Raw genomic sequence first — 24,887 nt, 5'->3', positions numbered from 1 at the left:
ATGGTGGAGTCTCCTTCTCTGGAGATATTCAAAACGCGCCTGGATGCAATCCTGTGCAATGTGCTCTAGGTGACCCTGCTTGAGCAGGGGGGTTGGACTAGATGATCTCCAGAGGTTCCTTCCAACCTCAACCATTCTGTGATTCTGTGATTCTGTGATTTTTCTTGAAGCACAGAAACATAAGCATAAAAGGGTGCGAGTGGATCCATTCATTCCTCTCATGGACTTGATTTTCATAGAAGAGTTCATGGTCTCACCTTACAGCTACATAAATGTGTGGCTTCATATGAGATCATACAGTGCCCATTATATTGACAAATATGCAAAATATAACAAGGAAAAACTCCTCAGTATGTAATCTGGGACAGTTATAAAGTTGGTTGTTACTGTGAAAACTTTGTAAAGTGATGGTTGCCATATGTTATAGGGCTCACATCCAAAGGGAACCAGGAAAAGCACCAAGGTAGAGAAGACAGACTGGGAATGTTATTGAAGCTCTTATTGTTTCTGAGTCTCTTAGGCCGTTACCTACAGCTGATGAGCTCCAAGAAGAGCGAAACCAGTTAGGTCCTGTAGTACTGGCCTAATAAACAGTTGACCACTAGGACAGACAGGTTATGTTTTGACTGAAATCCATGAAGGTTCTTGTGTGTGTCTTTGAACTTAATGCCCTCTTTGAACAATATATTCGCATCCTGTAGGAAGCCACCAAGGGAGTTGTCACTGGCTTCTGAGGCTTAGAAATCCTAACTTTTAGTCTTTACATAGACCGTTCTCATGTCTTGCCTGTTTTTAGGACTCTCTAAACTTTTTGCCCTTTTGCAGAGATCATTGTGAAAATGGAAAGAAGGTACCATGATCACAAATTTTTCATTAGATTTTCTTATTACCATCACTCGAAATTGTCCTTTAGAGCAGTTTTTAGCATTGGTCCAACATTAAATGAAGATGCAGTCCAGATGTCAAGTCCACAGGCTTGTCTGTCAGTACCACATCCGGCAGGATCAGTGTACAGATGCCAATGGCCACGTTTGTTCTTGCTCCACACCAGGTTGGGTACCACTCTCAAATGGCTTAAATTGCATGTGTGATGTATTTACCACAGTTTGTGAACCATGGGACTAAAGCAGAGGCCTGCCAGTGACCTATCCTTTAGTTCTGTGAAATCTAGCTCTGTTGCTGATGAAGATGGAGGACATACTGTGACCTATCCTAGGCAGCTAAACATTCCCAGAAAAATTTGTTCTTTTTGGGGTAGATGCATTTGTGTTATTGATTTTGCTAACTTATTTGTACCTGTAACAAAGGCAGTTACAGGTAGATAAACCTTAGAGGTGCTGTTTCCAGCCAGCTGTCAGATTCTTCTCTTCAGGAGAGAGCAGCAGAGACAGTTCGGCTGTAGACAGCCGGAAAATGAGGAGAATGGAGGGAGCGTGACTAATATATCACATAAATATCACACATTTATCATAAGATGGATTGAGATAGATGAGGAAGGAGATCTGAATAAATCAAAATGAGAGGGAAACTACAGAGATGAAGCATGAAGAGAAAGGAGAACAGACAAAGACAAATAAATACAGATCATATTCTCAGTAAAGAAGATAATTCAAAATAGAGGAGATAAAGGGGATTGCGTATTAGACATGAAGAGACAGAGAAGTGGTGAAAGCATGTTTGGGATACCAAAAATGAAATTAGAAAGATGAGAGTGCAGAATAAAAGTGACCATAACAAGAGGAACAAGGAGAATGAATGCAAACTAGAAAGGAAATAGTAAAGCTGAATAAAAGAAGAGTTATAACAGTAATTTGAAGATGTGGCTGAGAAGCATGAAAAAGAAAAAGGAAATGATAACAAATGAGGTTTAGTGAGCCTAAGGCAGAAGAAAAGTAAAAAAAAATGTGAAAAGCAAAAACAAGTCCAAAGCTTGTGAGCTTTCCTTTATTTAGTAGCAGTTCTGTGTCGTTCTGTCACACATAATCCTTTAGTTCTGTGAACTGGAGAAAGAGAATATTCTCAGAGTTTGCTGTATCAGTTTTCCAGGTCACTTTGATTTCTCTAGACACAGGGCATGTAATGAGCCTCCAATCAAGTGGAAGTTCCACTTAATTTATTAAATTAGAAATCTATTAAAATTATTCAGAAGAGGGTGGGAGAAGCTTCACGTTTGAGCTCCTTTTTATTTTTTTGTCTGAGGGTTTCTGTGCTCTCATTACTGAATGGTCCTTTCAAGGATTAAAAAAAATATCTGTCTGTCTCATCTTTCCCTTATCTAGAATAAGCAAATAACAGGTACTGTGTTGGGGAAGCCACAGGAAATAAGGGGTGGGGTGAAGGGAGGGCTTAAGGTATGAAGAGCAGCAAAGTGAAATTACATTTGCTCCAAACATGGCTGTTGAAGGAAGTTCCCGTCTCTCTGGGTGATGAGACCCATTCTGGTCCAGCCTCCTGTGAATGTCGGTTCCCTTTGTTGTGGAGGGGTTCGCTGCATAGTGAATAAGGTAATTGTTCTGCTGGAACGTGGGTGCAGGATGGAGCAGCTAAAGGACAGGCAAACTCTCAGGTCACCAAAGTACGGATTTAAATACCGAGAGGCTCTTCATTAAACAAAGAGCAGCCAGTGTGGAGAGTAGATACCTGGGGCTGGAAAGCTTTTGCAGAGCTGGGAGAAGCAGAGCTTCAGATATGCAGATGCTCTTATCTATTTGCTATTGGTATTTTAGACAAAAGTATTTCATATGGCTCAGGAGGGGTTTCTGGAAGAGCCCGAAGATTGAAAAAAAGTAGCTGACCTGTAACGTTCCTTTCAGTTTAATCTAGGAGAAGGATCTGGATTATTTCAGGATGTTCACTATTACCACTGAAGCCTTTCTGAGGTAGTAGGGACCATAGGCAGTGCCACAGAGAAGTCCAGAAGGCAAGACAGTCTCACACTCTTGATTACTCTCCTAGCCCCATGGAGTGTAGTAATGCCCCGTAAGCTGGACTTTTAAGACAAACTTCTCTATTATTAGAGCTAAGGACTGTCTTTGCTTTTGTTTATGCAATTTCGCAGAACCCAAAAGTTCCAGCTTCATTTTCAAGGTGTCAAAATCCTCAGACTCTGCAAAAAGCTCAGAGGGAAATGTCATTTTACCCTGTTTCAAGAATGAACGATTACGCTCATTAGTAGATTTTTACTCAAAAATCTTAGTTCACATCACATGCTTAGGTTAGAGCTAAGATTGGATTTGATCGAAATGTAGTTCAAAATTGTCAGAAAGTCTGTAAATTCATGAACATTTTGACTAATCTTCACAACACCTTCTTAAGATAGTTTTCCATTGACAATTAAATGGGATTTTCCTCTAAATGCCAGTAAGAAAGGATGTCATTAAGAAGTCTTGAATTCTAATTGCATCTGTTGAATAAATAGTCTGCGGCTGGGAAACATGTCATCTGTTTGATGTAATTGTGGATTTGTTACACTGGCACTCACTTTAGGATTAAAGACTCACGTATGCAGAGCAGAGCGGTTTGGGTGTTTCTATTCCCAGTTAGCAGCATCGCATGTATAAACTAGTATTTTCATGGTCTTTTTATTAATTTTTCATTTCAATTTAGTAAATATTCATCCACATGACACTCAGCTGTTGTTCATCTGAAACATTTGTAGCAATCAAAGAAAAACAAATCCAAATGCACTCTTTAGAATTTACCAAGTTATAGTGAATATCAAGATCCCTATTCATAACACAGTTGTATTAAAAGTGTTCACTGGGCATTCTGCTTAGGATGGAACGTCTCAACCCAGATTTTACTTCAATGCCTAATTGCTTGCCAATTTAATACCTTACTTTATGAAGTTTCTCATTCTCATCTTCATTTGAAGTAGTCCTGTGTGAGTGTACACAAGGTAAACCATCTCTGTAAGGGGAAGGATGATCACCTCCAGTACGCTAAAAGAAAGTGTATTTCTACTTGTTTTACCATTCCGGTCATTACTTAAGTCGACTTACTAAACCAGGTATCCACCATGGAGCGAGCCGTAAATGCTAGTTTAGGCTGCAGCCAAGGGGGGAATCGGGTCATACCTCAGAGCAACACAGCCGCCTAGCAAGTGCAATCATTAGTCAGTAAATGGAGTGGCATAAGTGCAAGACTTATGAAACAATCCTGGAGCTCAGAGAGTTTTTAATTCCAGGTTAACAGGCAGATAGTTTAAAAAAAAAAAAAGCAAAGTTCAGAGAGAATTTTTTCTCAAAATCATTGGAAAAGATGGCAATTCATTCCTTGTAATAAAGGAATTTTTTATTAGCTGGAACAATCTGAAATGTTCTCTAAAAAGCAGAATAGGAAGGCAGGAAAATCCAGAACAGTGTGGTCCCTGAAACAGAGGTCCTCATTACGTAAAATTTTATGTGACAGGACAATTTTGAAATTGTCTGGTTTTTTATGTAAATTAATTTTGCTACTGCACATGAAAGGATATGAAAGGCTTCACTTTCATGAAGTCCATGTGGCCATCACTGAGCACCTGCAAAAGAGCCTGTGCAGAACGGTCTGCCTACATGTCTTCAACAGCACTGTGCAGCTGCAAGCCCTTGCAGGCACACTAACACATATGTATGCATCCTTTAGTTGTTAGCCACTAAGAGAGCATTGAGTTTACCTCCTGCAAAAGTCACAGTTCTAAAAGAAGTTTGCAGGTGAAAATGAAGCAGTTGCTCACAAATGCTAGACCTTTTGCAGGGTATATGCAAGTGGTGTTAGAGGCCTCAAAAAAATATAAAACCTGTCCTAGAAATTTTCTTCTGTTTAGGGCCCATTATCTCGTTATCTCAGCTAAGGGCGCGGCAGCTGATGACTTGACTATTGGGGAAACCTGATTGTTTCTGTACCCCATGGCCCCAGTCTGTCTAGATCCAAGGAAGTTTAGCAAACCTGGAGGACCTGGAGGGTGGTGCTGTGTAAAACTGTAGAGACACCTTGATCATGAGAATATGCGTGCTTTCATGAAGAACTGATAAGCCATTCCAGACTCATGTTGCCCTATATGTCCCTGTCTAGGATTTTCAGTGCAGCGTATACCTGTCTGCAGTAGATTCAGGACTTCTAGGAAGGGTCAAAAGTCCTATTTCCACACTGCACAAATGACCATTGTGTTCCCTGTTAATCAAAGACCTGGGATGTCATAGACTGACTGCACATGCACTGTGGACATGCTCGTGAAGACTCACTATCCCCACCGTTTGGGAAGGCTTGGACCCATTCAGCATGTCCATCATGATTCTGTCTCACATGTGCTGCAAGCCTGATGTTTTCCCATCGCTGCCACCTTCTGGAGAACTTGCTGCACAGCTGCACATTGTGTGGGAGATGTGAGAGAGATTTCCATCCGTATCGCTGTGCTGTCACTCCGGTGGGACAGCCATGGGCTCTGGCATCCCAGACAAATCCAAACAATTACCAAAGCCCCTGGCTAAAATTTCCAGTTATAAAAAGAAAACGGGTCTAGAGGAATCCCCACCAACATGTCTGGCCTGCAGAAAATCAGCTGAGATACACCTACCCTACAACCCAGTGTTAAGATACAGAAATTAGAAACTTGTGTCAGGGATAATGAACTAGAGCTTCTCAGTTTTGTTTGCACAGATCTCAGGGGTGATCTTAGAAATAGTTCAAAATATACCGATACATCCCACTTACTCTTATAAGCACACTTACATACATGAGTAGTAAATGGCATTCTATAGTAAATAAGGCATTTTATTCACTTGTCAGTCCATATAGCAATGGATAACTCATGTTTAGCTCTTCATAAAAAGAATTAGTAATAATTTATAAGCCTGTTATGTATTATTTATACATATGCTCGTAGCATAAAATATTAATGTTTTTCCAAGATCTGGGAGAACAAAGTAAGGCTTCTGCAAAACATGGTAGGTTTTTTTAAAATCACTTTTCACACTGCACTGACATTATGTAGTATTTTTACTTGCTACCACTTCCAGATTCACTCATTTATTCTAGTTTATTGTTTTAACTTACATATTCAGGCAACACTGTTATCACAAAGGGAAAACAGTTTTTTTCAGTGTATTAACATTAAAGCCCACAAGCTTCCAGTAATGCACATTAGAATGAACGTCCTAGTATTTACATACCTGCATAGAGTCACAACTGCTGGAGTGTCTCTCATTACTCTGTTGCTTGCCACAAAGGCAACAGTATAGTAATGAAGCATTAGGATGATTGTATACATCTTTTGTCCAATATTACAGTGTAATTTACAATATTACACAAACAGCAACCACAACAATGGACAATGGGAAACACCAATCTAGTCATCTGTGCTTTCATTCTTGAAATGCTCTAAATGCAAATTATAACTTTAGGAATTAAGATGGTGATGTGCATCAGAGACCCAACCAGCTTTAACTCCCAGGTCTTCTGTACTATTTTGTCTTCATTTTGGGTGATTCACTATGTAAAATGGAAAGAAGAGAATACTGTTTTGTCCATTTTCTCTTAACTTGATCATGACAGACTATTTGTCTTTTTGTATTCATAGCAAGGAGGCTAAGACTTTGGTATGGGACTTGGAGGCCTTATTAAATGAGAAATAGTAATAGTCAAGTTTGGATGAGATGTTTCACATGCTTGCTTTTGAATTCAGGTTGAATTATTTCCTTTGAAAATTTGAGAAAAATCTCCTTGCTGGCTTATGAATTATTTTGGATAACACATAGAATAAAAATTCTGAGAATTCTGAACTTTGATTTTTGGATCAGAACTTTACTGTCTTGAAATGTGAGTGTAGTTAACCATGTTATAAACATAGCAGTGATAACACGGTAGTCAGCATTCAGAGCCATTCTCAAGCCCACTTGTTACTTGCATATTGCCAGACAATAGAGTTTCTGTGCTTTCCAAAAGGCAAAGGATTTGCTGAAACCAAAGCTCATCCATTAGATGCTGGAAAAACTACTGCCTGTAAACTTAGTAAACTTAAAAACAAATCCTGCATGTAACTATCACAAGGCAGAAAAACACCATAACTTTTCAGACATTAAAAAAATCAGCTAAGCTTAAGATGAGTCTTTCTCTAAAAAGGATGTAATAAACTGGGTAATATGCTGTTTATTGTCTTCTAAGAAATAGAAGAGTATCTGGCTCTTTGAAAAAGAATTGCTGTTTTTATATGTTTGGAAAACATCACCAATGTTCAGGATTTTTCCCAGATAATAGTACATTTTCCTATTATCAGAACGGTAACCTGCAATTTCAGGATGGACAATATTTCTATGGACAATATTACTTCCACTCTCTCTCCAGCTAACAAAATATGAATAATAAAAAAATGTGAAGGGAAAACTTCTTTCTAGCTGACTTCTTAGACTGTCCAATTTAACTCTTGGCATAAAGTTGGTACTTTCTGGATGTGTGATAGGAGACAGCAAGCCTGGTACTTTAGCCCAGATTCTGTGAGCCTGGTTTCATCTCTTCATTCCTCCTTTCTGACAGTCTCAACTCAGGGAAGAAGCTCTATTTATAATGGCAATGTCCTTGGCTTAGAAGAGAGTGTATTACCTTCAGATTTAGCATCTCACCTCCCAGTCTGACATTCACCTACCGAATGGCAGGATTGAAATGAGAGGCTCCCTACGGATATATCGGGCACCTCCAGCCCCTTCTCTGTGGACTGTTGTTACAGTGCCTGTGCTAGAGGACAAGCTGAAACGCTGCTTTTGCAGAGAATTCCTGACTCAAGGGCTTCTAAGGAGATACAGACATCTAGAAGGAAAAATATTTTGAGTACCAGTCTAAGAGTTTTCATCTAAAGCCTTCTTTCCCAAAGTCAGCTGTGGTGTCTTATCTGGCAACATATTCCAACATTTTTCCAGTCAATCTGGTTCACAGTAAGGCAAGGCATTGTCAGTTTACAGTTTCGTACACACAAAATTGTGAGCAAATGCAGTATTAATATCTGCTCAACAATAGTAGGTAGATATCTTCCTACACACTGAATTTTTTCTATATACCCTCTGTATTTGTTTTGAAATTCCTAATATTTGGCAGCAAAAATGCACCCAGGATTTTCTGGTATCAAATCATCTAAAAGACTAATTCAAATCAGTTCTGTTGCATGCCCAAAAGTTATTGAGGAGCAGATTTCTTTGATATAAGCAGCTAAGCTGCTTTTTTTTCAACATAAAAACTAAGCTTTTATGTTGAAATGAATATAATATTAGAAATAACTTAAATGTTGTGGGGAACATCATGGAAAACTGAGAATGTGATACTTCCCACTCACCATCTTTTTTCAAATTTTAAGATACTCAGAGTAGATTTCTTTTTCCACTATGTTTGTGAACTTCCTTTTGCACATTGTGGATGCTGTCAGAGCTCAGAAATTAATCATAATGAATCTTGAAAAGCTCATAACATAACATAACATTCAGAGATATGCAGTTTAGAGCACTTTCCTGAAAGCTGGAAATGTTTTTTGCTCTGAAGAAATGGAATGAAATGGAATCATAAAATAACTCCGTCCAACTATGTACTAAATTTTTAACTGAAAAATGTGTCTTGTCAGCCACCATGAGTCTATCTAGTGGTTATGTTGGGATGTTTCACCCAGAGAAATATTCTGCTCAGTTATTTTCCTTTTTATTCCTCTTCTGTTAGCCACTGTCATACAAAAAACTTTATTCTTATCCTAGATATCACTATAAACAACATTTCTCTTGTCACTTAGCAGCAAAGAAAAGCTTAGACAGACCTGTGAAATGAGGTTCTTTTGGACATGCTCAAGTGCAACCAGCTGTATCATATTAAATGCACTGATATCAGAAGAAAATCTTGTTATTTAGATGATTGTCAGAAAATTCCATTTTTGTTGTCAAATTTGTTGAAAGCACTTTTAAGGCATGCAGTTTTAAGTAGGCTAAAAATGAGTTTATTTATGCACCCAAAATTTACCAGACTAATTTTAGTTTTGTCTAGCCAAAATCTGCACAAATCTAGCCACAGTCTGGATGAGCAGAAAGTGAGGTGGACTGAGAACCGGCTGAATGGCAGAGCTCAGAGGGTTGTGATCAGCGGTGCAGAGTCTAGTTGGAGGCCTGTAGCTAGCGGTGTCCCCCAGGGGTCAGTACTGGGTCCAGTCTTGTTCAACTTCTTCATCAATGACCTGGATGAAGGCACAGAGTGCACCCTCAGCAAGTTTGCCGACGATACAAAACTGGGAGGAGTGGCTGATACCCCAGAGGGCTGTGCTGCCATTCAGAGAGACCTGGACAGGCTGGAGAGGTGGGCGGAGAGGAACCTCATGAAGTTCAACAAAGGCAAGTGCAGGGTCCTGCACCTAGGGAGGAATAACCCCAGTCACCAGTACAGGTTGGGGGCTGACCTGCTGGAAAGCAGCTCTGCGGAGAAGGACCTGGGAGTGCTGGTGGACAACAAGGTGACCATGAGGCAGCAATGTGCCCTTGTGGCCAAGAAGGCCAATGGTATGCTGGGGTGCATCAGGAATAGTGTTGCCAGCAGGTTGAGGGAGGTGATCCTCCCCCTCTACTCAGCACTGGTGAGGCTGCATCTGGAGTACTGCGTCCAGTTCTGGGCTCCCCAGTACAAGAGAGACRTGGMRCTACTAGAGTGAGTCCAGCGAAGGGTCACGAAGGTGATGAAGGGACTGGAGCATCTCCCATATGAGGAGAGGCTGAGAGAGCTGGGACACTTCAGCCTGGAGCTGAAGGAGGATCTTATCAATGAGTTCAAATATCTAAAGGGAGGGTGTCAAGAGGATGGGGCCAGGCTCTTCTCAGTGGTCCCCAGTGATAGGACAAGAGGCAACGGGCACAAACTGAAACACAGGCAGGTCCATCTGAACATGAGGAAAAACTTCTTTACTGTGAGGGTGGCAGAGCACTGGCACAGGTTGCCCAGAGAGGTGGTGGAGTCTGCTTCTCTGGAGATATTCAAAAGACACCTGGACATGGTCCTGTGCAATGTGCTCTAGGTGATCGGGCTTGAGCAGGGTGGTTGGACTAGATGATCTCCAGAGGTCCCTTCCAACCTCAGCCATTCTGTGATTCTGTGGTTCTGTGAATTCATCTTTAGCTTAAATCCTTTGACTCCTTTCCTTAGACCTGCTTTTCCACTAACACCTTTGAAAACAACTTAACTACCAAATAATGATTAGGTAGAGCAGCAATTCAGGAAAATCCTTCATATTAACAAAAAATGTAACTAGTGAGCTATGTACAGATAATTCTGTTAATCACTTTGTTATGTTCCACCCTTTTTTCACTCTTTCATTAGCCTTGTTTTATAACTCTACTTAAAGTTTTATAAGATAAGTAAACTGCACACACTTTGTTTAAGTTATAATAATAAAAGAGCCACAATCTGATAGGAGAGTATGGCCTTAATGAAGTATGCTGTGAGTCTCCAATAAATGCAACATTTGCTTCTAATGTGGCTCGGAAGGTACTTATATTGTTGCTGTTGTATGTAAGAACTGTTGGGGGGGGGGGTTGAACAAAAAACAGTTCTCATCATTTTTTAGCAGTAATTCAAATCCTTGTAAGCTTTGGTTAATATCCCGTATGGTTTGATTCAGGAATGTCTCTATAGAGTCTAACAAGACTTAACATACAGGTGTTTCAGGCTTACCTTTGTCCCTGTGGACCTGCCTCCCTGTAAATGGAAATGTGAGGCAATTAAACTAAAACTCATGGTTGCCTAGCCTCATACAACATTCCCCTACCCAAGTATTAAGTTTTGGGGGACTCATTTCTTTTCTTTCAATCAAAATTCTGTGCAGAATGCATGTAGTTTTCATAGGAAAACCTGGTTTCAAAAAAAAAAAGCCTTTGTGTGGACAAGAAATGTTAACAGAAAATGTTCAGTTAGTTTATTGCCTGGGTCCTTTTGAATGACCCCAATCTTCACTAGTCAAGAAGTGACAACCATAGAGGTTTTGTCAGTCATTTAAGTGCCAGCATGCTCTCAGATTTTCATCTTATAAATCCAAAAGTCTTTTCTGGCAAAGTCTGTGTTGCAACTTTTGCAGAGAGTTCCCATTTAGTTACAGTACAAGTATAGAAAATGAAGATGCTCCTCCATGCTTAGCATTGCTTCAGCTCTTTCTGGAGCATTATGTCCAGCTTAGGGTCTGCAAGTCAGGGAATATGCTGGAAAATTTGGAGATAATTCAGAGGAAAGCATGAGAGTGATTGTAGAACTGGAAAACAAGTTAATGCATTGACATGGAACATAAGATGTTTATTTTATCAAGGAGGAGGTTACAGGGCTATCCAGCTGCAATCTTAAAAGCATCTAACAAGGGAACAAAAATATAATGATAGAGGATATTTTAAAATAGAAAACAAAGGTACTAGAAAATCCAGTGAAGGGAAGCTGAAAACATGCAAAATTTAGATCAGAAGCAAGATGCAATGTTATGATTCAGAACAAGATAGGAAGAACTGTGATAGCTTCCCTATGCTTTTAAATCAAAATTCAATGTTTTTAAAAATGCATGATGTATTTCAGCCATAGATATTCTACTTAAAGCAGAAGATAATTCTAGAAAATCCTGTTTTTTGTGATAGAATAGACCAGATGAACATAATTTTCCCTTCTGTCCTTAAGATCTATGATTTGCTGAATGACATTTTCTCTAACATGACACTATACGATCACATTGCAGTAACTTCAGTGTGGGTCTTTTCTTTTTTCCTGTCTTCCGTTATGTTTTATTTGGTTGGCTGGCTTTGCATTTTGTGTTCCTTTTCTTTTTGTTTTGTTTTTTTTTGTTGTTTCTTTCTTTTACTCCAGGAATCGGTCAAGGGGTTCCAGTGGTGGCCCTCATTGTGGAAGGAGGTCCCAATGTTATCTCCATCGTTCTGGAGTACCTGCGAGACACTCCTCCTGTTCCTGTTGTGATATGTGACGGTAGTGGCCGGGCATCTGACATCCTTGCCTTTGGTCACAAATATGCTGAAGAAGGCGGGTGAGTCATGTTCTAGTGAGCCTCCTCCATCTGCAGGTTCAGCCTGGTGGTAACACAGAGCCCAGGAAACTCTTAGCACTGTAGTGCAAAACTAATCCCTTCCTCACATGGCTGTTTCTGTCATTGATATGGGTAAAATATTGAAGGCATGCAGACCAAGAAAATAAGAAGTTAAAGCAAAACTAAGGAAATTCCTTAGAATTCCTGCTATCTTCAGGTTTCAGGCAGCCCTACCTAAATCATCATGATCCCTAAATGTTCATATAAGCCAGTCTGTATTTGCCTTGTCCTTTGGGCCAGATTCTGCATGCCTGTCTATATTCACACATGGCTGCTTGTGCACTGAACTGTGTTAGCCCTGCTACACCATTCTGTTCAGACTCAAGGTGAAGCAAGAATAGTATTGAGCTTCTATTAAAGAAAATTCAAGTGTGTTTTTGTTGAACCAGCCTGTACATACACTTTGCAAGATCCCAAGTGAGTGTTATAATTAAGTGCCTAAATGCTTAATATTCTTTGTTCTTTTCCTCTTCCCACAAACATGTATGCAATCAGAGTAGCATAAATAAGACACTATTCAACAATTTTAAAACAACACATGAAGGTGGAACCAAAATCCATTTGGATACAAATTACTGAGAGCTAATTCATGCTCCTTTTCTCCAACTGACTGCACTGACCTGCACAGATCCAGGCTTCACTGAGAGGGGACACATTTTTGTATTTATTAGCATATGTAAAGACAAGTATTCAGAGCTACAATAGCATTATGCAAATAATAAAACATAAATACATATACACTGAGCTCTAATCTAACATATATTTTGAAAATAAATGTGATCATGAAGCTTCCTTAACTTAAAATTCCTAACGGGAATAAGAAAGTTTGCAGCAAATATTCAAATGAGTTTTATATTCAGGTTCCTGCTTACTCCGGTGATGTGTCTGGGATAGTTCTGAATATCTTGGGTTTCCTCTGAATCCCTGAGAAGGAGTTCCTGTGTTTTAAGTGGCCTCACTGTTTACATCTTTAACAAAACCTTACTCAAAGACGTTTTATCCCTTTGCTCTATTTGTACATACAGTGTTTCCGTCTACTTTCTCTGTGTTTTGATGTCATCATGAAAAGAATATAGCAAGAACAAAACAGATATACTTTATTTCATCATCACCTATAAGAAAAGCAAATGATGGAATACTATTCGCTCGAGGCAGAACAAGCAAGTGGTTTCTTATCTGAGATGCTCAAGTCTGTCTTCTATTCTCTGCTGCTATTCTCTAGCCTGTGGTTCTTCTTTCCATTTGAAACTTTCCAGGTCATGCCTGCAGTATTATCATACGGCATAAAATATTTTGCGCTGCTTAGTCTGCGCTGAATAATATGTGGGAATTTCTATGTGTTTGTCCCACTTCTGAAAATACCAGTCTAAAGTACAATGTTATTTTTAAGAATACTAAAAGTGAAACACCAATATTATTTGTATTCATAAAAATAGTTTTACTCAAATACATTACACTTCATATACAGAGCGAATACTTTCCCCCCTCTGATTATATTAACCTACTTTTGAATAATGTTTAGCAGTATGAGGAGAATACAGAATAATTGGCACATTAACTGAATTCAGCTACTAGTTTTTTCTTTGGAGGGAATCTAAGTAGGTTACACAGAACTGTGTCTATTAGAGTATAAATCCATGTAGCACATCCAAATTGCAGTCAGAATTTAATTCTCCAGTTCTCTATGCGATCAGACTATAAAGTAAAAAAAAAAAAAACAAAACCCTACTTTAATTCTGGCTTCTGGCTGCAAATCAGAGTCTTCTCCAAGCCATAGTGTAGCTTCTCATTGCTATGCACTGGGCATCTGATCTAAATCACTCAAAAACCCCATCATTCATGTCAGCAACAGGCTCTGCATTTGAATGTCAATATTATTGCACTGTTTTTTCAGTGTCTTAAATTTTCGTTCACTACGGGCAAGAAATGGACTCATTTTCTACAAATACAATAAGAATGTGTGTATGTGCATACTAAGCACTGCTGTGAGTTTTCAAGTTTATTTGAAAGTTTGTTTCCATGGGCACAGAACTATGTCTGGAGGTGAAGGAGGACGAGAGTTTCAGTCAGTGTGGCACCAATCCTTCCTGTCCAAGAAATCCTAAAGAAGAGCGCTGGGCAGTCATCCACCCAAAAGGTCCTTTCGTATTGGGTTTCACAGAGCTGTGCTGTACCTGCCTTCTCTCCTCCTTGTTTGTCCTTCCAAATTGATTTCACACAGCAGGGAAAAAAAACATTTCTGATATTATGCAAGGTGCAGTACCTCTGTGCAATGTGACCTGAGATAAAAAGCTGGAAACTCCGCCTTATTTTAAGGCTTTACTTTAGGTTTCTTTTGCAATAAACAGTTGCTCAGTACGACAGGAGGAAATTTCACTACAGCAGATTCCCAGTGTGTAATGCAACTGTAAGCAAAACTTTGCTGGGCTGCAGTGGAAGGAGCCCGCTCCAGCATACAGTGATGGCCCAAGCCAGCACCGCGCGGAGACCTGTGCCAGCACTGACTTGCAGAAGGGCTACCTGCAATGGTGTGATGGAGTAAGAAATAGATCAGAAGGAACTGTGAAGCATACCTTAAAGAAAAGACGTCTTGAAGGTCAGTCAATTCTGAGGGCTAAGTGCCTTTTCTCTCTCAAAAATAGTCTGTTCAGCTTAGTGAGGGGAATGCAAGCCCAATATTCAGTATTTCATACTAGGCTTGGTTTGAGCACTAGAAATATCAGATATGCAGTATTAATGCATTTTTTTAAGTTTGCCGTAACTTTAGTGTTGGAGAACACATATTGCTTTGGTCCAAAAAATTTTGAAGAGAGCATTCAAGGATGTACAGGGTGGCTCCATTTTGCTACAAGCAAACAACAGTCTCAATAGTAAGCCCCATTCCCACTACCCTTTACATCTTCTTACTTGACAAACAATTTATGGATAGGAGAACACCTAAATGAGAAATAGGCTTAAATGCAACCTTCCCCATGCTGTGAATAAGAGGGACTTTGTGGCTGCTTATCAGTATTGTCCCTAACTGAAAGGTCAAGACCTACAGGCTCTGATGTACTTACCTGCTCATTTACTTAAAAAACGAAAATGTGTTGAAGTGCTTTGAGTGCTGAGAACATAGGAGCAATCATAAGCCCCCAAATTTAGTCCCCTACTAAGCACCCAAACTATGAAAGTGAATATCCAAGTAGTTCATATCTGTCTTCTCCACACAAAGCCAAAATAGTTTTGACTATATAATCAAGGATGTCTTCTCATTTCCCTTTCTTGCATATAAGCATAAGCTGAGAGTAAAATGATTGTAAATCACCACTATTTATAGAATCTTTGAGTAGTAGTTTTTAATCCTCAGAGAATTTTTTAATTAAATGCTGAATTTAAAAAGAGAAAGATGAAACACTAGGTTAAAGCTGTGTCACTCCTTAGACAAATATTTCCTTACAGAATGGGAAATGACTTGCAATATTCGAATGCAGTCTCCCAGCTCAGTTTATAGTGTCTTAATTATTCCATCAGCTCTACTTCTGCAAGCATGAGAGTCTTAAGGAATTCAGTTCAATGTAATAAAAATGTACTTCTTGCCTGATGTTCATAACGAAACATAAAACATTCTCTCTGCTTTAAATGAGCTATATATCCTCTTGTGGGACTCATTAAAGATTGCCTTTGGATCAATCTGTCTCTACCTCTTCCATGGCATAGCTTTTAGGCTTCATAACCAAAGCATGTGACTTAAATCTTAAAAAAGGCAAAAAATGAGATTTTTCACTTTGAGTAAAAGGGATCATAATGTAGGCTAGATATCTGTCTTCTTTGTCCACCATGATGTTTAGTATTGCATCTGAATTATTCTGTAGGATTGTTTTCACATTGCATACATTTATATCAGTCCCTTTCTCTTGTAACAAAGCACTTTGCAAAGCAAAAAAATGCATAGAAACAAGTAATTTCTTTGTTGAAATACAGCCAACTCCCTTTTGGTAAGGGGAGAGCCATTCAATAAACAGAAGTCAGGCAAAAATGGCGTCGGAAAACAACCTCCCGCGAATAAATTCCAGTAGCGCCTCTTCTTCATTTAGATGCCTAGGATTCATCACTGCTTGAATGGAGCAAAGGAGTAATTACCTTGCTTTTCTCTCTCTTCTCAGAACAATACTGTGTAAAATGTGTGAATTTCAAAGGTATGAGAAATTCAGTCAGTCCCGCTAAGTTGCACAACTATGCCTTATTTACAATTCCAACCACAATAAATATCAACAGAGGCTCTGGTCATGTTTCTTACATATGGTATAATTGTCAACAGTGCAAATCATAATTAAAAAATAAAATGCCTTCAATTTCCCATAAAGGAGGACAGAAAAGAGTTTTCACATCACAGAGACATTTTATGTATAAACTTCCTTTATCCTGAATAAAAAGAATAATTAAAAAAAATAAGAATTCATAAATGAAAAATCAGAAATAAATTATGTGCAGTTCACTGAATGGCAGTGTTTCATTTAGAAAATTTCAAAGCCTTTCAATATCAGTCAGTTAAAGAAATCCAACTTACACTTAGAAATCTGATTAGAGCATAATCATTGTACATCTCCACTATGTTGTGCAACTCCAGATCTCTAGAGAAAAATGACTAAATAATTTAGGGAACTGGCTATGGACCAGATCTTTCAAATCCCCTCCAAAATCATGTCCCATGAGCCTGAAAGACTGTGGTGTTAATGAGTGGAGTGTCTATTATCTCCTCAGTTATTAGGCATGACTTCAAAAAAGATTTCTTTATGAGAAGGGAGAATGCCAAAATGCTGTCATCTGTCTCTACTGGATCACCTGAAGCAATGAACGGAGTTCTGCTTTGTTGTTAAATTTTCCAGAATATTTTGGACAGAACTAGAATGACACTTTATTTAGTTTGTGACTTCAGTTGTTTCAGGTGGCCTCTCTTGATGAATACAAAACATCTTCCTCCATTTTTTCCTGTGGTAGGATCATAAAGATCAGGTTTGATGATCTGATGCTTTTAAAAACTAATACTGGCACCTTCCCCCCCCCAAAAAAAAGAAAAGAAAAGAAAAAATTGCTCTTAACACTTATGAGCAGATGTTTTCCAAAACTAATGGAAACTGATGTAGATGGTTCCAGATTAGATGTCAGATTTTTGAAAGTAGGTACCTAAATCCCATCCAAATATAATGTAGCAACCCAGCTCCTCTGGAAATAAAGTAGTTGGTACCTAAACTTACAGGGAATAGGCTTGTCCTAGGTATACAGAGGATGAAAGAACAGCTTTTAGTCATGTGGGAAAAGAAAAGAACAGGTTGAATTGACTTTTTGTAGAAAATTTTTTCCAGGCATGAGCGAGCTACCTGCAATATTGCTGCCATGACGAATTAAAGAATTCAGGGAGTTATGTCACCAGAATGCCCAAAACAGGACTTTATTGGTACACTGAAAAATATTTTCTATATCAAAGCCTAGCAAAAAGATGATAAAAATACTGTCTTCATCTGACACTGTTTGTTTTTAAATATGAAGCATACAGTTTTCTTAGAAGGGAGTATGCTGACTTTGAAGGAAGAGGTGATCATAGAATATTGCTCTGGTAAACTGAGGCGCATGATGCCTATGAGCCTTATGCATATGGAGACCTATAACGTGTGGTGGAGACTGCTGCATGTACTGTTTTTGATGTTAGGTGTTGAGCATCTCCTATGTTTTAGGTAAAAACTAAAATCAAAAGATTCTAGGGTCCGTCTCTTTTCCCCAGGGCCTAAAATCAGGAATTTGTGATATTAAAAATGCATGTTACTGTTGTATGTGTAGTGAATATGGTTGGTTTTGCCTAATGGATAAATCATCGCACCACCTGCAAGTTATTTTGTTCACAGTGCTCTATGAAGTTGCCTGTTTTACATGCATCAGGTTTGATATATGCATCATAGATTTAGACATTTTGATAATGTGGTGCAGGTTGTATTTGTCCCAGCTGGATTACATAATTGGGATCTTTGATTTGATAGCGTTTAACTTTATAAATAGATTCCTGCGTGGTATAGTCTTGACATGAATGATTTCAGTTTCCACAAAGCTTAACTCAGCTATGTACACTTTATTAAAAGGTTTGCTTTTTTTTTGTAGTAGTAGTAGTAGTAGTTTTGATTATAATTACTTCAAGTTTTCTGTCTCACAAAGACATTGAGTAGGAAAATAAGCCTTGCTGTAGAGCTGAGACATTAAAATATGTACTTTATAAAGCTAGAAAATTGCATAAGTCAACAAGATGACAACAAGCTTCTGAGCAGTGATACTTTGAGATGTAAATCCCTGTAATTAGGAAACCACTTCATTATGTGGATTTTTCAAAAGAACTCTATAGCTTTCACATGGAGTTTGCTTCACGTGCTGTTTAAAACTTATGATATGATATGGTTTCCTATAGCTATAATTCAGGAAAAAAAGTGATGATTGCTTAGGAAGCCTTGGAAGCAAACCAGGAGGACTTAATTGTGCTTTCACTCAATGCTTGTCAAAGCAAATTTCTCTTGCTTCTGTGTGTATTAGCCTGAGAGAAAGCTGACTGTATTAAATAAAACTTCAGGTTTGGGTTCTAAACTTTTCTTTTTAAGAAAATTCAATCATGATGAGAAAATAGGATGAGCTTTATCCCAGGATCCTTGGAAACCTTTGTGAAATGCTTCCCTGGTTCAAGCTTCTGATTTCAGATGTTTCCAAGTATGTATTTTGTCATGCACTTCATGTTGTTTCCAGTGGAAATAAGAACTTTATTTAAACCTCTTTTTAGAACTCTCTGGCTGATGCTTTTAGAAAACTCACTCCTCGTGATTGTCCCCTTTTCCTTTTCTTAGTTTGAAGGATGGAAAAATGCTCAGTTCTGAACCACTTATATTTACAGCGATGGCTCCTTTCCACACCCTTTTAAGAGCAGTATTCTTGGTTAAAGCAAATTCCCAACTGATTGAAGCCCCACGAAGGGGATTCAGAATTTACATCACATATGATTTACCAATCTGCAGCACAAAACATGTTAGACTGGGGAGGCCTTCACTGGCTGTAATTACAGAATGCTCTTCAAGGTGTCAGCCTTTCCAAGCTGATTCTCTCAATGAGAAGTGAAGCTATGTTTCTGCCTGTGCAAACAGGTGCATTAGACACAACTCAGGTTTCAAAGGACTCAGACACCTTATTTCATGTATTCATGTGCTTGTAGCATCCTTCCTTCTACACAGTAGGTCAGGTTATTTTTCTTGTTCCCCCACATACAGAAAGTCTTCCACTGCCATCTCCCCTTGCTGCCCCCAGCAAGAGGGATTGTGATTTCCACCAAACTCATCGTATGCCCCCTTTTTGTGAGGAAAGTGGGTCACCTGGGGGAATGAGTGCTTACACAGTGAGTGAGCTGGAAAGGCAGTGTTGTTGCCTCTCCAGGATCCTAGGGAAAAGCACAGATAGGGACATACCACTCTTTAATGGAAGGAAGATGTACAGAGGGAAACTTTCCTTTCAAGAATAGTCCATAAGAAAGTGTAGAGAGAACAGTGATCTATGGGGAGGTCTAAAACCCCATTTTAATTCGTTTTAATCCTAACAAATTGGCATATGTCTTGCAGGTTTCTTTGTGGAGTGGAAGACCTATTCAACACAAAGATATTTACGCCAACAGTCCAATTTAGAGTAGAGAACATATGCACTCCATATGGCAATATATATATTCTCCTATGCACCTCTTTTCTATCCCTCTTTCCTATACCCATTAATTATCCCTTCTAATGACATATCTGCTCTAGGTATGATGACAAGATATTTGAATCATACCTAAAACTCAATTTTGTAGTGAATTTCCTGCAGTCTCATTCAGGCTTCCTTGCTCCAGAGAGGTACAGATGACATTTACCAATGGTACGAAATAAATAGGGTTTTGATCTTTGTTATCCCAAAGCAGCTGCCATAAGCAAACACTGACTTTTAGATACTGTGCTGCTTCTGATAATTTTTTGCAGTTGCTGCAGGGCTTTAATCATAAAGCTTTGGTTTTTTTTCTATTATATAATATGACTGATGAACATTTACTGATATTCATATCCCCAGATGATTAACATTGATTTATCCTTTAAAACATTCTGACTCAGCTAATCTGAAAAACTGCTATAGTGCAGAAGTTTTCACATTTCAAAGGATACATGTTCTAAATTATTGAAACCACTAATTTTTAAGACATTAAGAAGAACAGTGTTTCCTCTAGAACAGTCTTGATGATTAGGCTTCCTGATATCAAGGGCTGTAGTTCAGTTACTAATATTCCATGTAATATTACAATTTCTTTGTGCTGTTGGCCTGCTTTTTGCAAGTACTAACATTAGCGCTTAGGAAGCACATAAAAATGGTTACTCTTTAAACTTCAGGAAGTTCAGCATAAACAAAAGCAAAATGGTTTCTTTGGGTGGTTTCAGGAGCAGGGCAATAATCTTTATTCTTTTCTTACCTTACATCAGTGTTGTGAGATGAAGTTATTGGAATACTAAAGCTAAAAACAAAAGCACTGACAACAGAAATATAGAAATACCCCGTTTCATAAAACAAACTATAAATTAAATTCTGTTAATGCCCTGATAGAAATGCGTGTTCAGTTCAACTAGATGTGCTAATGTCCCTCAAATCCCAGGCTAACAGTGTGGTTCTTGTTTTCATTAGAAAATCTCACATAGTTGATAGTTTGAATGACCTCCTGTCCCGCAACATCTGGGAACTGAAATAAAGACTTGGGAGATGAGGGATCTCAACACGATGATCAACATATTTTTCTAGAACAATGTTTTCAAGTTTGTCTCTGATGCTTTCAGCAATTCCTGCCCTTCAAGTCTGTCCAGAACAACTTTCAGTGCTTTGCTCTCTAACTCCTACTTGCCTGAATTTGCAACATTTTCCCTTATGAACATTTTTACTGACCATTTTAATAACAGAATTTTGCTTTTTCTTTTCTTTTTCTTTTTTTGAATTTCAGACTTATCAATGAGTCGTTGAGGGACCAATTGCTAGTTACCATCCAGAAGACGTTTACCTATACCCGAACACAGGCACAGCATCTCTTCATTATCCTCATGGAGTGCATGAAGAAGAAGGAGCTGGTACGTTCAGACCTTCCTTAGCTGAGAAGAGAAAGCTCAATGCATTGTTTTGATTGAGTCTTTCAGGAGCCTGCTGAAGGATTTTACAAATCTGATTATGGTGGTCTAGACTCTAAATGGTTTAAGGGAAGGGTGTAGTAGTCCCAAATCAGATCACCATATTAGACTTTTGTTTGCTTTAATCTGTTTCCTGATATTAAGTGAACTCCAACAGTTCTACTCCCTCTGTAAATTCCCCTACGTTTACTTTGACAGGAAAAAATATAGCTAATAGGACATGGATATTGTTACTTTTCAGTCATCCCCAGGCATATTGTGATTAAAATTCTACCACTTTCAAATATAGAAGCCCTCAGAAGAAAGCCTAATTGTATATCTGTCACTGGGATCATATTTTAAAGATACTGTAGAGTTGCATAAGTATCACTAGGGCTATTGTTTTGTTATGGAGATGCGTGAAAGGAAAAGAAAACGTCTTGTCTCCAAGGATCCTATTCTGCAGTGGCAGGCTATCCCTCTACACATACTTATGCTTTCTAGAACACAAGTTCGTTCAGTAGTTTCTGGGAGCGCCATAAGGCTGCTTTTGCAGAAGCATTTTTGAAGTAAAATCACATTTTAAAACAGTTGGAATTAAATTCTAGTAGCTTTTATTTCTTGCAGACTGGCTGAATAGACATCTTTCTGTTTTGTAACTTAATCCTTCTTCTAAGATCTGTTTTCAATTCATATCAGAGCTCCCTGAAATTCCAGATTGTTGAGAGCCTGCAACACTTTGTGTAGGGTAACTTCAAGAGAAAAGATTGACTCTCATTTTTCATAGGTGTTTCTTTTTCTGAAGTTATTTGAGTTCTCTGTAACTTCATCTTCTCTTGTGCCTTTTAATTTCAGTTAAAAGGAGGACGTGGAGTGAATGATACCACTGAATATGGGTGTAGTAATGATTAGGAAGGGTTAATAGGAAGGCTGTTCCTTTTAGCCAGAGCTTTGCAAAATAGCAGAAGATATTCCTTTATACAATTTAACTTGCCAAGAGTGCAGTACCCTGTCCACTAACCAGGAGCTCATGCATCCATCAAAAAGTAGCCAGCCTTCCTCGTTCATAACTAAGCATTTATACATACCATAAGCACATAGCATTTACTTTGAGGAACTGCAGGAGGGGGCTGTCCAGGACAACTTTTGCAGGAAAGACATAGCAGCAGTGTGCAGCTCCACTCTGCCATTGCACAGCAAGCAGATGATTGATGGAGGTGACCTGGGCATTTATCCATTTATCAGCATCCCCCACAGACTGCTTTCTCCCACAGTCATAATTCAGATGAAACAATAACCCTGTGCCTCATACAGCTTTGGTGCTGCAAATGTGCCCGTTTATGTTAATGTTTTAATAATCATAATGTACATGTACAGGACCTACACAAGAGGGAGAGAGGAAGAAATGAAAGAAGGAAGGAGGAAAGAAGGGAGGGAGGGAGGAAGGGAGGGAAGGAAGAAAGCAAGAAATCAAGAAAGAAAAAGAGAGAAAGAGAGAGAAATAGAGAGACATCAGTTTACCAAGACTCTGGAAAATGTGCAATTCTAGATTATTGCAGGGCCTCTAATTCCAGATTTGATTGTCAGGCTTTGAACAAACTCTGCCATTGCGAATTTAACTACGGAATTTTCACCTGTGTTAATCAAGTCAGGATTTTTATTCCAGGCAAGGTAGTGCATTTGTTAAAAGTTATTTTGCAGATGTGTCACCTCTGTCACCATTTATACTCCTCAGCTACCTCTCTTGTGAAAAGCCAGCAGCCAGGAGATGGTTTGTCCATAGTTAGGTGTTTCGAGCTTCCGTTTGTAACACTAACCCAACTATAAACAAAGGGAATACATTAAAACAGCTGTTTCTCTCAGGTAGTTTAGTTGCACTCAGAGAGTGCAAATTTTAATGGTGGTAAGCTGAAAAGATTTCTTACCTGCGGTGTACTTGTTAAGCTAATGTCCTTTAAGACTCATGATGATGTAGATGAATTTAGAAGAATGACAATATTTGTAATGGTGAAGGTAGCATTGCCAGAGGAGTCAGATGACCTTGGAGGCATGAAGTATTACCAGGAGTGAGTGGAGGCTTCACCAGTTCTACACAGCCAGATGTTTCCTATCTCCACATCTGCTCCAGCTCTTCTCCTTCCTCTGGCTTGACCCTCTGATTTTGTCATGTGTAAGACAAAACACTGCTTGATGAACTGACATTGTCATTGCTCAGATCTTCCCTCTCCCAAACCAGACAAACACAAGGAAGATGCAAAGGACTGTCTCTTATTAGAGCTCAGCAGCAGTCAAATTGATCACAGCTATCTTTCCTAAGCTGATGGGTCCAGTCTCCCAGGCTGTCTGATTTTGTGGCTGCTGAATTCATAAGTAGCAAAGTAGACAGCATGGGAGAAACTTGCCATATTACAGTGTGCAACTAAACAAATAAATGCAAATACGTACAGACAAGAAAATGCTCTTACAGTAAAGTACATAAATACAGTTGAATTACAGATGCGTAGAGGAAATTTCCAAAGAGAAAGAAAATGAAAGTTTGTCTGTGGAAAGGAATTAAAAATCTATCTTTGAGAACAAGATTTCCTACTGTGCCTACTTAGAATGTATGAACAATTGACATCTCTTTTATAAACCTAACAGAACTGTGGTGGTCAGAGAAAAAGCAAAATCACAGCAAAGGTTACCCCCTTTACAGGAAATGGGGTGTTTCTAGTTCTGACACGTTGACATTTACTTTTAAAGATGGCCTCTGAATTGTATGCCTTACTATTAGATGTGCAGTGTTCTGTTTATTTGCTGAAGAGTAAGTTCATTTGCTGAATAAAATCTGAGTACACGAACTGGATGATAGGGTGAGGCCATAGCAGATGAGAGATCTAAGTCTGTTAGATCTGCAAAACAGAGCAAATTTCACTTCTCTGTTTAATAAGTTTAATTACATTGCAAATTTAGCTGTGTTGGCACTGTATGCATCCGAGCTTATATTCAGAAATGTATTTGAGCTTAGAGAGGTATATGATACAAAAACCTATTTAAAATTAAATAGAATATAGGTGTCTGTACCTGTAACTGTAGAATTCAAGGGCAGGAGAGTGGCTTATATATAATTTATGGAGATTCACTACCATTACATGTACAAAGAATTCTTTAAAAATGTTTACCCAAAGTAGTTACTAAAATAAGAGCATGAAGGCTCACCACAGATACCTGTGCAGGAAATAGTATTGTAAAGTCCACTCAACACCTTTTTTCAAAAATTACTACGAGCACTTTTTCTACCTGTTCCCTTTTCTTCCATGCAATTTCAGAGGGAGCAAGAACAGCAAATTTAATGATACTTTGTCTGCCACTAAGAAAAAAGAAATTGGGGAGGAGGGGAAGGGGGGATTTTTAAGGAAAGAAAACAGATTTTTTCACATGGGACCTTTGCATTCTATATCAACTAGTCCAAAGGCACCAAAAAAAATGGACTTCCATAAATTAATAAGAAATGACAGAGAGAGTGGAGAGGAACAAGACTGTCTCTGAGGTTGTTCTCTGATCTCTCACTTTTATTCTGAACTCAGCGTGTGAAGAGCAGGCGAGGGCGTTCCCTGAGGATTCAATCTGGCAGGGACATCGCCGGCTGCAGTCCTCGCTCAGCCCCGTAC

General features: G+C 38.8%; 1 protein-coding gene across 1 annotated transcript in view; it reads left to right on the top strand.

Moving 5' to 3' along the window:
* Nucleotides 1-24,887, top strand: part of TRPM3 (transient receptor potential cation channel subfamily M member 3) — a 279,898-nt gene that overhangs the window by 172,681 nt on the left and 82,330 nt on the right. The window contains exons 7-8 of the mRNA XM_026064041.1: nucleotides 11,830-12,004; nucleotides 21,078-21,201. Of these exons, the coding sequence (XP_025919826.1) occupies nucleotides 11,830-12,004; nucleotides 21,078-21,201 (299 nt within the window). The remainder of the gene's footprint in view (nucleotides 1-11,829; nucleotides 12,005-21,077; nucleotides 21,202-24,887) is intronic.

This window comes from Apteryx rowi, unplaced genomic scaffold (genome assembly GCF_003343035.1).
Source record: "Apteryx rowi isolate R43461 unplaced genomic scaffold, aptRow1 scaffold_207, whole genome shotgun sequence".
Classification (NCBI taxonomy): domain Eukaryota; kingdom Metazoa; phylum Chordata; class Aves; order Apterygiformes; family Apterygidae; genus Apteryx; species Apteryx rowi.
Note: the sequence above shows the minus strand (reverse complement) of the source record. Positions and strands in the feature narration are given on the sequence as shown.